Source organism: Propithecus coquereli, unplaced genomic scaffold, assembly GCF_000956105.1.
Source record: "Propithecus coquereli isolate 6110/MARCELLA unplaced genomic scaffold, Pcoq_1.0 Scaffold42, whole genome shotgun sequence".
In the NCBI taxonomy this organism is placed as follows: Eukaryota; Metazoa; Chordata; class Mammalia; order Primates; family Indriidae; genus Propithecus; species Propithecus coquereli.
This window is the reverse complement of record NW_012149952.1, coordinates 3,080,084-3,092,542: the sequence shown is the minus strand read 5'-3', so window position 1 is coordinate 3,092,542 and position 12,459 is coordinate 3,080,084. Positions and strand designations below refer to the sequence as shown.

At 52.3% G+C, this 12,459-nt stretch overlaps 1 protein-coding gene across 1 annotated transcript in view; it reads right to left on the bottom strand.

The window, feature by feature from the left end:
- PPP5C (protein phosphatase 5, catalytic subunit) overlaps positions 1–12,459 on the bottom strand; it is a 33,100-nt gene that overhangs the window by 18,939 nt on the left and 1,702 nt on the right. Inside the window, exon 2 of the mRNA XM_012653409.1 lies at positions 7,683–7,924. Within this exon, the coding sequence (XP_012508863.1) occupies positions 7,683–7,924 (242 nt within the window). The remainder of the gene's footprint in view (positions 1–7,682; positions 7,925–12,459) is intronic.

The following is a 12,459-nucleotide window of genomic DNA, read 5'->3' as shown; positions in this document are numbered from 1 at the left end:
GAACTGATGAAGAATTGAAATGATTTTTATGATTTTTTGGTTTGAAATATGGTTGATTCTTTTGATGTTTTATTTTCTAGAGTCAAGAAAACATTTTTTTTCCTTTTGAGTTATTAATAGCTTATACCAATTGGGTAAAGTATACTTTTGTGAGCAAAACTGAAACATGTATTTTTATCTCTACCTGATTTCTCCAGAATTCAGAAACTATTCATGAACATTCTTATTTTACGACAATAGAGTTATCTGCATGAGTTCAATAAGATTCTGTTTGCTGTTGTAACAGGACTCATTGGAGACACTGGTTATTCGACCGAGGCTTTGACTGGAATGGCATATTTCCAGATGTGGACTAGAATGCTCTGAGGGACTGAGGTTGACTTTATAAAACCAAAAGATGTGGAAAAAGACTGGCCTGGTACCTTGTCTACACAGTTCTCTCACAAGGTTCTTGATCTTACGGTAAGAACGTCACTTTCTGACATGCCCAGGAATCCTCAAAATATTTCGGGACCTTGAGGAGAGAGGACTTCACCCAATTCGTGCAGGTCTTACAGACACAGCCTGGTGGGGAATCCTTGGCTTGGCTTCCCAGCCTTAAGAGGCCTTTAAAAATCTAATCTGAAATTCCTTTAAAAAACATTCCAGCAAAGCTAACTTAAAAGGCGCCTGCATCGTCAATCATTGTTCTTGCTGTACTCTATGCAGATCACCAGGCCACGTGTAACAATACTAAAATTTGTTTTGCAAATAAAGTGGTCCTACTTTGATTTATCTTTGGTAAAACTGGGGATTGGAAAGAGAAAAATTATGTTTCAGTAGTACACCTGTTACTAGATTTTAGCCCTGACCATTCATTGTTTTTGTGCTTTTATTATTTGCCTACAATTTGGACTGAATCTGGAATTATTTCCCGGCTACAGTGAGTCTCCAAAGAAGAACCAGGATTTAATTTTCTTCATGATGTTTCTAGTTCGTTCCCTAATGCAGTAGGTTTCTTTTTTTTTTTCATTCTAGTATACAAATTCTCTTTTTGATTTTAATCCTTATGTGCATTATATTTCTACTATTCAAATTATTAATGCTATTGTGAACTAAAATAAAATCTTAAGTGGCCCCGAGCTTATGGAATGGACCACCTCTTGGCCAAGGAGACGTCAGAAATACCCTAAAGCTGAGTCGTCATGAGAAGGGAAATCAGACATGCCTCGTCATGGCCCCCTCCCTCCTTGAAGATGTCCTTTGTACCTCACTGACAGGCCTAAGGCCACGCAAGACAAAGCTTAAACCACACCTGCAGGTCATCCATTTACTTAACAGATCACTTGAGTCTGGGTGTACGGCCAGTATATGTCCAGTGGCTTGTCTCTGATTAACAGACATCCTTACCTTAAAACATTCCAAACCTTTAGACAAAGCTTCATTTCTTTAACTAATTACATATCAAAGAATCTTTTAAACCCACCTATAAGCTGTAATGCCCCCTCTTCGAGATGTCCCGCCTTTTTGGGGCCAAACCAATGCACGCCTTCCGTGCATCAACTTACGACTTTACATGTAATCCGTGCCTCCCTGAAATGTATAAAACCAAACTGTAACCCAACCACGGCGAGACCACTTGCTCAAGGTTTCTTGGGTGTGGCTCTCCAGGCCATGGTCACATATTTTCGGCTCAGAATAAACCTCTGTAAATTATTTTATAGAGTTTGGGTTTTCTGTTGACACTACATATCTCTCATTGTCTTACTTCTTCCGAGAAATGTAAAATCATGGTATTCTGAAGACCAGAGACAATTCAAAGAGACACAGCAGCTATGTAAATCAATGACTTCACTGAGGTCTCTCTTTGAGGGGGCACAAGGTCTGTCTCTGTTGTCCTAGCTAGAGTACAGTGGCGTCATCATAGCTCACTGCAACCTCAGGTCCTGGACTCAAGGGATCCTCTGGCCTCAGCCTCCTGAATAGCCGGGACTACAGGCCCATGCCACCAGGCCTGGCTAATTCTTTTCTGTATTTTTTTGTAGAGACAGGGTCTCCCTGCATTGCTTAGGCTTGTCTCGAACTCCTGGGCTCAAGCACTCCTCCCGCCTGAGCCTCCCAACATGCAGGATTACAAGCGTGAGCCACGGCGCCCAGGTGAAGGCCTCATTTTTGCCACTTCGTGATGTCATCCCAATTGGGCTTTTGGGTGCTCTTGAAACCACCCTTTATAAAATTAATACAGGTCCACAAAGCGATAACTGTGGCAGGGGCCTGAACTCTGTGAAGGTATAGGCACAGTTAATATATACCTACAAAACCAGCCATTGTTCCCTAGTTTGCTTTCCTGTAATTGCTATTCGCGAGTCTTCGGCCACTGGGACTCTGGCCTTGTGAGCACTTTGTCTCTGGGCTTTTATCGTTTTTTTTACCTACTGAGGGGCCGTGTTATTTGTGTGGTCCAGTGGAGTGTCTGTCCCTGCCCTAGCTTTCTCCTGGGTGTACCCGGCTCATCTGTCTTTCTGCACTCTGCACCTTTTCTGCACCCACCGAACTATCTTTAAAAACCCTTTCTCCCAAATTCCCGGCGAGATGGATTTGAGAACTCCCTCCCGTCTCCTCGCACGGTGACTGCAATACTAAACTCCTTCTCTGCCGCAACCCCTGCTGTCTCGGCACACTGGCTTCCTCTTGAGCAATGGGCAGTGAACCTGGGAAGGCTGTAACACTCTTAAAAATCCCTCACTGAGACATCTTTTCCCTGATGAAGTAGGACAGGACTGTCCCGGAAGAGGCTTACCAGTGACGAGGGACACCGTGACACTCAAACTTTGATCATCGATGCTTTCAAGAAGAAAGATTTCGATCAAAAGGGGAAAATGAGGGGGAAAAAAAAAAACCCAAACTCTTTGTCTCAGGAATGCGAGGCTCCTTTAAATTATGAGGCCCAGAGAGGCACCGGAAGGAGACAGTAGTCGGGTCCCATATCCCCCTGCTAATGGAAAAAACCCCAAATTCTGTAAAATAATTTAAAGACGTTTATTCTGAGCTGAGTAAGTCCTGAGAAAATGTGCCTGCCATAGCTGGGTTACAGTTTGGTGTTACACATTCACAGAGACAGGAGTTGCAAGTAAGATCCTAAGTCAATACGAGGAGGGCACACATTGGTTTGGCCCCAAAAGGCGGGACATCTTGAAGTGGGCGCCTTACAAGTTATAGGTGGGTTTAAAGATTCTTTGATTTGTAATTGGTTAAAGAAATGAAGCTTTGTCTAAAGCCTTGGAATGTTTTAACTTAAGGTAAGGATGTCTGTTAATCAGAGACAAGCCAGTGACATTTACAGAGACTCAAGTGATCCGTTAAGTAAACTGACGGCCAGCAGGTATGATGCAAGCTTTGTCTAGAAGAGCCTTAGGCCTGCTAATGATTGAGGATCTTGTTGTTACAAAGGATATCTCCAAAAGGGAGGGGGCGTGACTATGGGAGTTCATTCGGTCAGCTGGGGGGCTTAAGATTTTATTTTAGTTCACACCCCCAGGAGAAAAGTAATCATCTCCTGAGGGCGGCTTTCTATGTGGGCTCTAGACAAAGGCCACAAATAGCTACAAATCAACCGCCATGGCCGGGGGTTGGGGACTGCAGCCATAACTCATGCCCTACAGTTCAACAATGTATAGCCAATTACTAATCAATGTTTCTGTAAACCAATGAGAATTTCTGAAAAACAACTTCTGTAACTGCCTGTCTCCTGATTTGGCCTTTTTTTCTTTAAAAGCACAAGCCTCTCCTTTGTCCCCTGGAGCACTTCCCAAGATAACTTGGAAAAGTTTCCTGGGCTACAGTTCTCAACCTTGGCCCAAAGAAACTCTCTACCTATATTAATGTTGCCTGAGTTTCTTCCTTTAGGTCAAGAGGTATAAATGAAGAGAAGGAGAAGCAGCAGCTGAGGGTAAAGGAAGGAATAAATGGATTATGAATTGAGGGAAATCCAGTATTATATTAAAACCTCACAAAAGGCACAGAGCAAGGGATGGCACTGTCGCTTAGCTCGATCATACCAGATGCCTGAAAGGTGAAGCTGTGTTTGCCAAGACCACTCGTGCTTGTGGAACCTGCCCAGATCACACGCAGGCCAGCGAACCGGAGTGATCTCCCCCTAGGAGGCATATTCATACAATATGATGGGCTTGTGAAAAGAAAATCAAAATCTCAGGGCCACCCCCAACTCCATATGCAAAAGGAAGGTAAAGGCCTCAGGCACCTGTGAAGAACATTAAGGAAATTCCCTGCTGACTTGCCCCGAGCACGGACATGCCAATTGTGACTGTCCAGAATCTAAAACTAAAGCCTATTTGATTCCACACTAATAACGACTAATAAAGTTCACCTTTACAGATAACAGAACTGGAGCCACAGGGAATCAGACATTCTTCCACCTATGACTACAAAATCGATGCTTCCTCCAACCCCGCCTTTTTTCTTCTAACATTCCCCTTATTTGATGTAAAATGTAAACTTCCTGGGCCTCACAAGACAATAACCATTTTGCCTCATCAGTCCCCTCTTCCATTGTTCTTACAGGCCTTTAAACGCTGAAGGCTCCAACTTCCCCTTTGAGAAACAGCCACGGGTCTGCCTGTGGTTGGCATTTTTCTGGGGCGAGTCCCCAGGTTGGTTTAATACACCTCTTGATTGGGATTTTTGCCTCAGTCATTTATTTGGGTCGACAGACTAGACTAATAATGACTGAACGGAACTGTAGTCATGCGTCAGTATCTTTTGGGTTGTATATCCTTTTGACGTAAGGGAACTGCGTTCGAAGACCAAGGGTAGACTGTGGTATTGTGAAATACACATTTGGCATTCATCGCGTTTCATTCCTGGACGTATAACTACTAAAATGTTTCGAATCTCCAAAGTGGTAAGTATCTTTTTGCATGTCAACGAGCTGACTGATGGCTGGCCACCCCTAGGTAGCTTCAAGGTGGGGTCTGCTCACTGAAAAAACCAAGGCAGGATTGTAGGACTGGAGCTTTTTGGTCTCACCCCCCCAACCTCCAGGTAGAGGAAAGGGGCCTAAGGTTCGGTTGATCACCAATAGCCAACGGTTTAATCAGTCATGCCTGCCTAGTGAACCTCCATAAAAACCCAAAAGGACTAGGTTCTGGAAGCTTACAGAGAACTGGACACATGCAGGTCCCTGGAGAGTGGGGCACCACAAGAGGGCATGGAAGCTCTCTCCATACCTCCCGTGTGCATCTCTTCATCTGCATCCTTTGTAATCAACCAGTAACCGTGTTGCCCTGAGTTGTGTGCGCCTCTCTGGCAAATTAACTGAACCCAAGGAAGGGGCCGTGGGAACCCCAACGTACAGCCAGTTGGTCAGAGGCACCGGTAAAAGGCTTGCAATCAGCATCGGAACTGGGGACAGTCTTGTGGGATGAAGCCCCCCACCTGTGGGCTCTGCCCTCATCTCGAGATAGATAATGTCAGAATTGATTTGAATTACAGGACACCCAGCTAGTGTCCACTACAAAACTGATGGCTTAGTTGCTGGTGGGGAGAAATCACACATTTCTGGGTGACCAGCGGTCACAGAAGTTTTGTGTTAATTACTGAGTGAGAAATAGAAAAAACACTGGTTTTTATTCCTATATTCTCACCCTCTTTCACAGATGAGGACACCGACGCCCAGGAGACAAGGCACTGGGAGACACACAGCTGGGATCCGGTCTGAGCTGGCTGTGAACCTGGACATCCTGAGCCGGGGCCTGTACCTCCGACCCCTGCACTGCTGACCTCAGACCTGGCTACGGCCCTTTCCCCTCACACCCAACACACACCTGTATTCACGTAAGTGAAAAGCAGTTTTCATGAAACAATGCATACATACTTCCTCCAAACAATGAGCAGTTTTTTCTTCTCTATTTAAGGAAGACACAAGTGCTGATCTCAAGACATTCAACTGACTTTGCTGCCAGCAAACAGTTACAAGCCCAGACTCTGGGTTCAAGCTCTAGCTCTGCCACTTCCCTGCTGTGTGACCTTGTTGGAAGGGCTTCCCTTCTCTAGACCTCCGTTTCTTTCCTGTAAAACAGGCTGGATTCAGGCACACACGGAGCTCCCAGCAGTGCTGGGCCCAGAGTGAGCACACGAGAACACCCTCCCACCAGGACCCAGGCTGCTGAGAGGCAGTCCACCAAGATCACGTCTCGGCTCTGCCGCCAGGTGAGCTCCTGCTCTAAGAGGACAGGGCCTGGCCTCTGTCACACTCCAGCATCTGTCCCAAGAGGTGTCTGGAGGGAGCCCGGCCCCCATCCAAGCCTGACTGTCCTTCCTGGTTACTCATTATTGAGCCCTGCACCCCGTGACCTGCACTCACACGTCATCAGGGCACGGGGTGGCTCGGGAGCCAAAGCTCGGAAGGACTCTGTTCTGCTGTCCTTTACCCTCCTGGCTGCCACTCCAGCCCCCTCCATGCCTACGCCCCCACCCTGACACAGGTGTCCCCTGGTCCCAGGTTTGGCTCAAGCCTCTACCTGGCCTGAAGTCCACCGTCCACGCCAGGCCAACAGCCAGTCCAGGCCGTCTGACCTGGCTCCCACCAACTGCAGACTGTGGCTTCTCAGCCCCCCTTGGTTGCCCTTCCCTAGGTGGCAGAGATGCCAGAAGCTGCTCAGAGCGTGTGATGGATGCGACGGAAGGAGGGAGCAGGACACACACTGACCGGGCTGCTGCCGTGCCCTCCCAATGAACGGAGCGAATGCACACCCCTGCTCTCAGGGAGCTGACTCTGGACTGGGAGGGACAAGGCCCTGAGGGCCTGGCCAAATGGGTTCAAATCCCGGCTCTGCCACTTATCAGCTGGGGGTCGTTGGGCATGTGATTTAACACCTCTGGGCCTCAGTTTCCTCTTCTGTGCAATGGGGGCAATCCCAGGGCCCACTTCCCAGGCTGCTGCAATGATCTGCGTCAGCCAGTCTCCGTGAAGGAGGGGGCAGGACACACCTGGAGTGAAGGTGTGCGCGTGCCCCGCCGGTCCTCGTGACCGTCACGATTACCATCAGGGCACATCACCAGCGGTGGCGGTGGCAGGTGAGAGACGGCACCGGTAAATTCTAGCTGGGCTCCAGGTCCCCTCTCTCACCACCACACTGCAATGTGTCCCGTCTGCTGGCCGAGACAGCATGTCGCTCTATTTTCTTCAAAGCACAGACCCTCATCTGCAGTTACGCCGCTGACCTACTCAGTAAGTGGTGGGGTTTTTCTGCCTGCGCCTGGATTATGAACTGCACCAGAAGGGGTGTGTGGCTCCTGTTCACCACGACCATCAACGGCGACAACAACCACCAGGTTAATCACCACAGGACACTGAGTGGGTGCCAGGCACTGGTCTAAGCACGAAAAGCAAAAATTCACTTATTCCTCCCAGCAACCCTTAAGGGAAGGTCCTCTTGTTCTCCTCATTTCACAGATGGGGAAACGAAGGAACAGAGAGGCCAGGTAACTTGTCCAGGGTCACAAAGCATGGGATGGTCAAGCAGGGATGTGACCCGGGCAGTCCGCTCCCAGCCAAAGGGACCCGCGAGTACTCGCTGGATGGGTGAGCAGTGAGTGAAGACAAGAATGGCCCCTCTCACCCGCCCCCTGCAGCCGCCTGGCTCAGATGCCGGCGCTGGCCCACGCCCCGCGGCCCGGCTCACCGTCTCGTAGTCTCGCAGGGCAGCCCGGAACTTGCCCAGCGCCATGTTGCTGGCGGCCCGGCGGTAGTAGCCCTTGATGTACTTCTTGTCGAGCTCGATGGCCCGCGTGGCGTCACCCAGCGCGTAGCCATAGCACTCGGTGCGCAGGTAGGCCAGGCTGCGGTTGCCGTAGTAGATGGCATTGCTGGGGTTCAGTTCGATAGCCTGGCTGTAGAACTTGATGGCGTTCTCGTAGTCCTTGGCTGTGGGGATGGAGGAGGAGGCATGAGGCAGTGCTCCGCCCGCCCGGCCGGAACAGGAACAGGCCCAGGCTGGGTGTGGCCCGGTCCCCAGGGTTCGCAGGTGGGAAAGCTGAGGTCGGCTGCTGCGCTCAGAAGCATCTCTTCAGCCTGCCCCTCTCCCCCGTACTGACCATCCCTCCCTAGCTCAGGCCTCGTCCCCTCAGGCCACAAGCTCCAGGACCCAAACTGACTCCACACACCCACCCACCACCCACGCCTTAAGGCACCAAGCCGGGCACTACTTCTTTCAGGACTTCAGGATCGGCTTCCTCAATCCTCCCCGTGGTCCCCAGGGGTATGTTAGTGAGGGCCAGAGCTGAGATTTGAACCAGGCAACTCTGAGTCTGCCCTGGGCCTCCAGCAATTTGTCAAAGCAAGAAAACAAGCCCAAAGAGGGGAGACCAGGAAGTGGGGAAGGAGAAGGAACCTACTTAGGCCTCAAGAAGGAGACATATCAGCAGAGACCTGAAGGAGCGAGACACAGGCCTGGAGGAAGAGTGCTCTGACAGAAGGAACGGCAGGTGCAAAGACCCTGAGGCAGGGTGAGCCTTGAGTCTGAGGCTGGTGTGGCTGGGGTGGAGGGAGCTGGAAGGAGGTAGGAAGGCTGGAGGGACAGATCCCCAGGGCCCTGGCAGCCACAGCGAGGTCTGGACATTGATGTTCTAATGTAGAGCGACAGGATGTGACATCTGGCCAAGGGGGATAAGCCATGGCTGTGCCCTGCACTTTACATCCTGACCTGTGGAATCCTCACGTATGTCTCCATGGCATAAGTACCACCTGGCACTCACTTAGACAAGCCACAGGGTCTTGTTCCAGGTCAAACTCCCCGTCTGCACCTAAAGAGCCAGGCTTGACCTCTCCCACGTGCCCACTGGACAGTCAGGAGAACCAAGGCTTCGACAGCCTTAGAGCCTTGCCCACACTGGGGGACTGTGATGTGCCAGGTACCATGCGGGGTTTCAGTACACGGGGCCCTTCACTTAACCCTCACAACCCCAAGACAACTGCATTACTCCATTCTCCGCATGAGGGGAATGAAGCCCAGAGAGGTAAAGCCTGTGCTCAAGGTCACACAGCAAAAGACAGATGGGGATTCTGAGCCACACCAAGGCCAAAATGTGCCCACTCTCACCTCCCATGCCAGGGTGATCTCTGGGTGGGACCCCGGCACAGGGGCATGCACAAATGCAGGGGTAGGAGGTCGAGGCCCAATTCCTAGCTCTGCCTCTTACTAGCTGGGTGTCCTAGGGTCACTTAGGAACCCCCTCTGGACTTGAGTTTCTGAATGGAGTCCCTGCTCTGACCCCCACTTTAAACCATGACTTTCCTTTGTTTTGTGTGTCTGCTTGGTATCCATCTCCGCCATTGGCACCTGAGCCCTATCTTAATTTCTTGAGCCCCTGCCCTGCCTGGGGACACGGCAGCCCCCAGCCCTGCCCTCCGAGAGCTCACAGTCCCGTGGAGAAGACATATCCATCCCCAGACAGGGATGCCCCGGAATGTTTAGGGTTGGGGCAGCCCAGGGCACACTGCAGCTGAGACCTGGAGGATGAGCGCGAGTCAGGGAAAGAGAAGGAGGAAGAGAGTCCCAGCTTCCACGAAAGGTTCCGGGAGGGAGGTACCGAGAGTCGGAGATGGACGCTGGCGACAGGAGGAGGAGCTGGGTCCTGGGGACGTGGCCAGCAACAGTCTAGCAACAACCCCCTTTGCCAGCCTAACTCCTGGCAGTCTTTCAAGTGGCTCAGATGTCGCCGCTACGGAAGCCCTCCTTTACCCCCAGGTAGGGTCCGTGCTCCCATTGGACGGTCCCAGCCCCTGGGCCCCCCATCCCAGCCCTACCCACTCTAGTTGTCACTGTTAGGACTGTGAGCCGCAGGAGGGCGGGACTCCCCAGAAACAAGCAAGGGCAGAGCTGGGCAGCCCAGCGCTGACTGACCCTCCCTGGAATGCCAGCGCCTTCGAGGACTCCTTCCAGCCTGCTGGCTGTGCTCCAGAGGCCGGCCGGCCAGCGCCCTTGACGGGTGAGCTGTTACTTACTCGAGTGGCACGGGGTGGAGAGCCTGGTGGCTCGGAGCCTGACACCCGGCCCCGCAGGTCCCTAACAGCAGGCCTCAGGCAGACGGCCTCCCCTCTCTGAGCCTCACCTGCTCACCTGGAACCTGAGCGTCGCATCCAGCTCTGCCTCCCCAGGTGGCTGTGAGCGTTCTCCGAACCCACCCATGAAAACTGGCTTCGGCGGAAGCCGCAGCCAGCAGCTACGTGTAGAAGAAGTGAATGAACAAATGACTAATAAGGCAGCGGAGGGAGCGCGAGGACACGGGCGGGGCCCGCACTACGCGGGCCTACACACCACATCCTGGGCCTGCTCGGTGTGCTTCAGAAACACGAGCACATTTCAGCGTCAAGACATTCCCTGTTTTAGAGATGAGGAAACTGAGGCATAGAGAGGTTGGGTCATTTGCCCAGGGATTCCGGAGCAGGAAAGAGGAAGAAGTAGGGTTTGAACCCAGGCAGCCTGAGCTCTTAGGATGACACACTTCCTCTCCACTAACTTAGACCTGGAGCCTCCTTAGGGGTTAAGCAGAACCCCTACCCTCCATTTTACAGAAGGGATGCGCTGAGGCCCAGAGAGAGGGGGAGAGCGCAGAGCCACTTCCCTTGGACTTGGACCTGAGTCAGGGACCAGGCTCTGCCCCCCGGGACCTCTGGAACGGGCCTGAGCTCACAGAGCAACCAGCCACAGCTGGTGGGGGGACGTCCTCTGAGCTCCTGGGACCCTTCCTCCCACTGGGGCCCCTTTTTTCTCCAACCGGACCAGAATGGGCTCTGGTAGGGACTCTGAACGTGGGAGCCAAGCACGTGGCAAGGAAGGGGATATCCGGGCCCTGCTGCTCACACACTCTGACCCTGGGCAAGTGGTTTCGCTTCTCTGAGCCTTGTTTCCTCTACGTATAAAACAAACAGGGCAGTTCCTACCTACTTCCCAGCCCCCAGGGAAGATTAAACCCAGTGGTGTACCTGGCCACTGCAGGGCTCAATTAAGGTGAGCTGTAATTATTCTTTTTATTGTTATTCCCACAGCCCTGGAGCCTGGGGCTCTGTGCCTGTCCCTGCCTGCCAGACAGCGGGGGGGCCTGGACCAGCAGGGATGTATTCTCCTCCGTGCCAGCTCAAAGCCAGGCACCTCTGGCTGCCAGCCCAGGCCCAGGGCTCCCAAGAGCTTGGATCCCTAGTCTTGGGGGACGAGGGGCTCCTCCCAATGGCTACAGTTCCCCAGAATTCTCACAGCCTCAGCAGCAATCCCGACCCTGGCTGCTCTTCCCAAGCACCATCTCAGGGACAGGCCACCTTCCAGCCCAACACCCAGCTGAGACTGGGTCCCTCCAGGACACCCCCGACCCCGCAACCCCCAAAGCCTGGTGGTCACTTGGTCCTGCCAAGTCAGCCTCCTGAACACCTCTCAGATCCATGCACTCCCCTCCACCCCCTCCCCAGCCCCGTCCCGCCCTGGTCTGGCCTCTGTCCTCTGCTGCCCAGGCTCCTGCCCTAGCCTCCACCCTGGTTTCCCAGCCTTGAGTCCTGCCCCTGCAGAAGGGTGTTTCTAAAGCACAAACCTGACCCTGTCCTTACCCTACTCAGAACCACCCATGGCTCCCCAGAACCCTCAGCAGAAAGCCCCGGCTCCTCCCCACAGCCCTGCGAGACTTGCTCCCTGTGGCCTCACCAAAAACTCCTCCCACCTCCTCTACTCACCTCCTTGGTGCCAGGCTCTGCTCACCTTTGGGCCTTTGCCACCCAGTTTTTTCTGCCTGGAGTACCCTTCCCCCTCTCTCCAGGCAGCCACTCTCACTTCCTCTCTGAAACCCTTCTAGAGTCCATTTCCGTCCCTCCAGCCTGGTCGGCAACCACCACCCCTCACCTGTCTACCATTCTAGTCTCCTTCCTGGTCTCCAGTCTTGCCCTGCTGTCCAGTCTCCGCACAGTGGCCAGGAGATCTCTTTCGAACGCTGATCAAACTGTGTTGCCCCTTTCTTAAAACCTTCCTTGGCTCCCCACTACCCTCAAGACGACACCCGTGCTCCCCAACCTGGCCTCAAAGGCTCTATCTCTGGCCTCATATCTCACCAGTCCTACCTCCACCTCTCTGCTCCCGCCTGATCAAACTTCCCCACGCTCTGAATCTGTTTCTGCTCCCATTAGAGGCCAACTCCCCTCTAGGGCTCTAGATCCTTCCCACCCTCCACCTTCTCCAGGGCTTTGCTGCTGCAAATCTCTCCTTTCTCCTGCAAAATCAATTCCGTCTCTACTGGACCATACTCTACTCTCTTCCAACCCATAAAAAAAAAAAAAAAAGCATCTTCCCTTGACACCATCCATTCCCCTCTTGCCACCCTCCCCCATCTCTGCACTCCCCTTCAGAACAAAAATACTCCAAACATTTGTCAACATCTGCTGTCTCCATTTCCTCCCCTCCCATTCACTCTTCAGCGCCC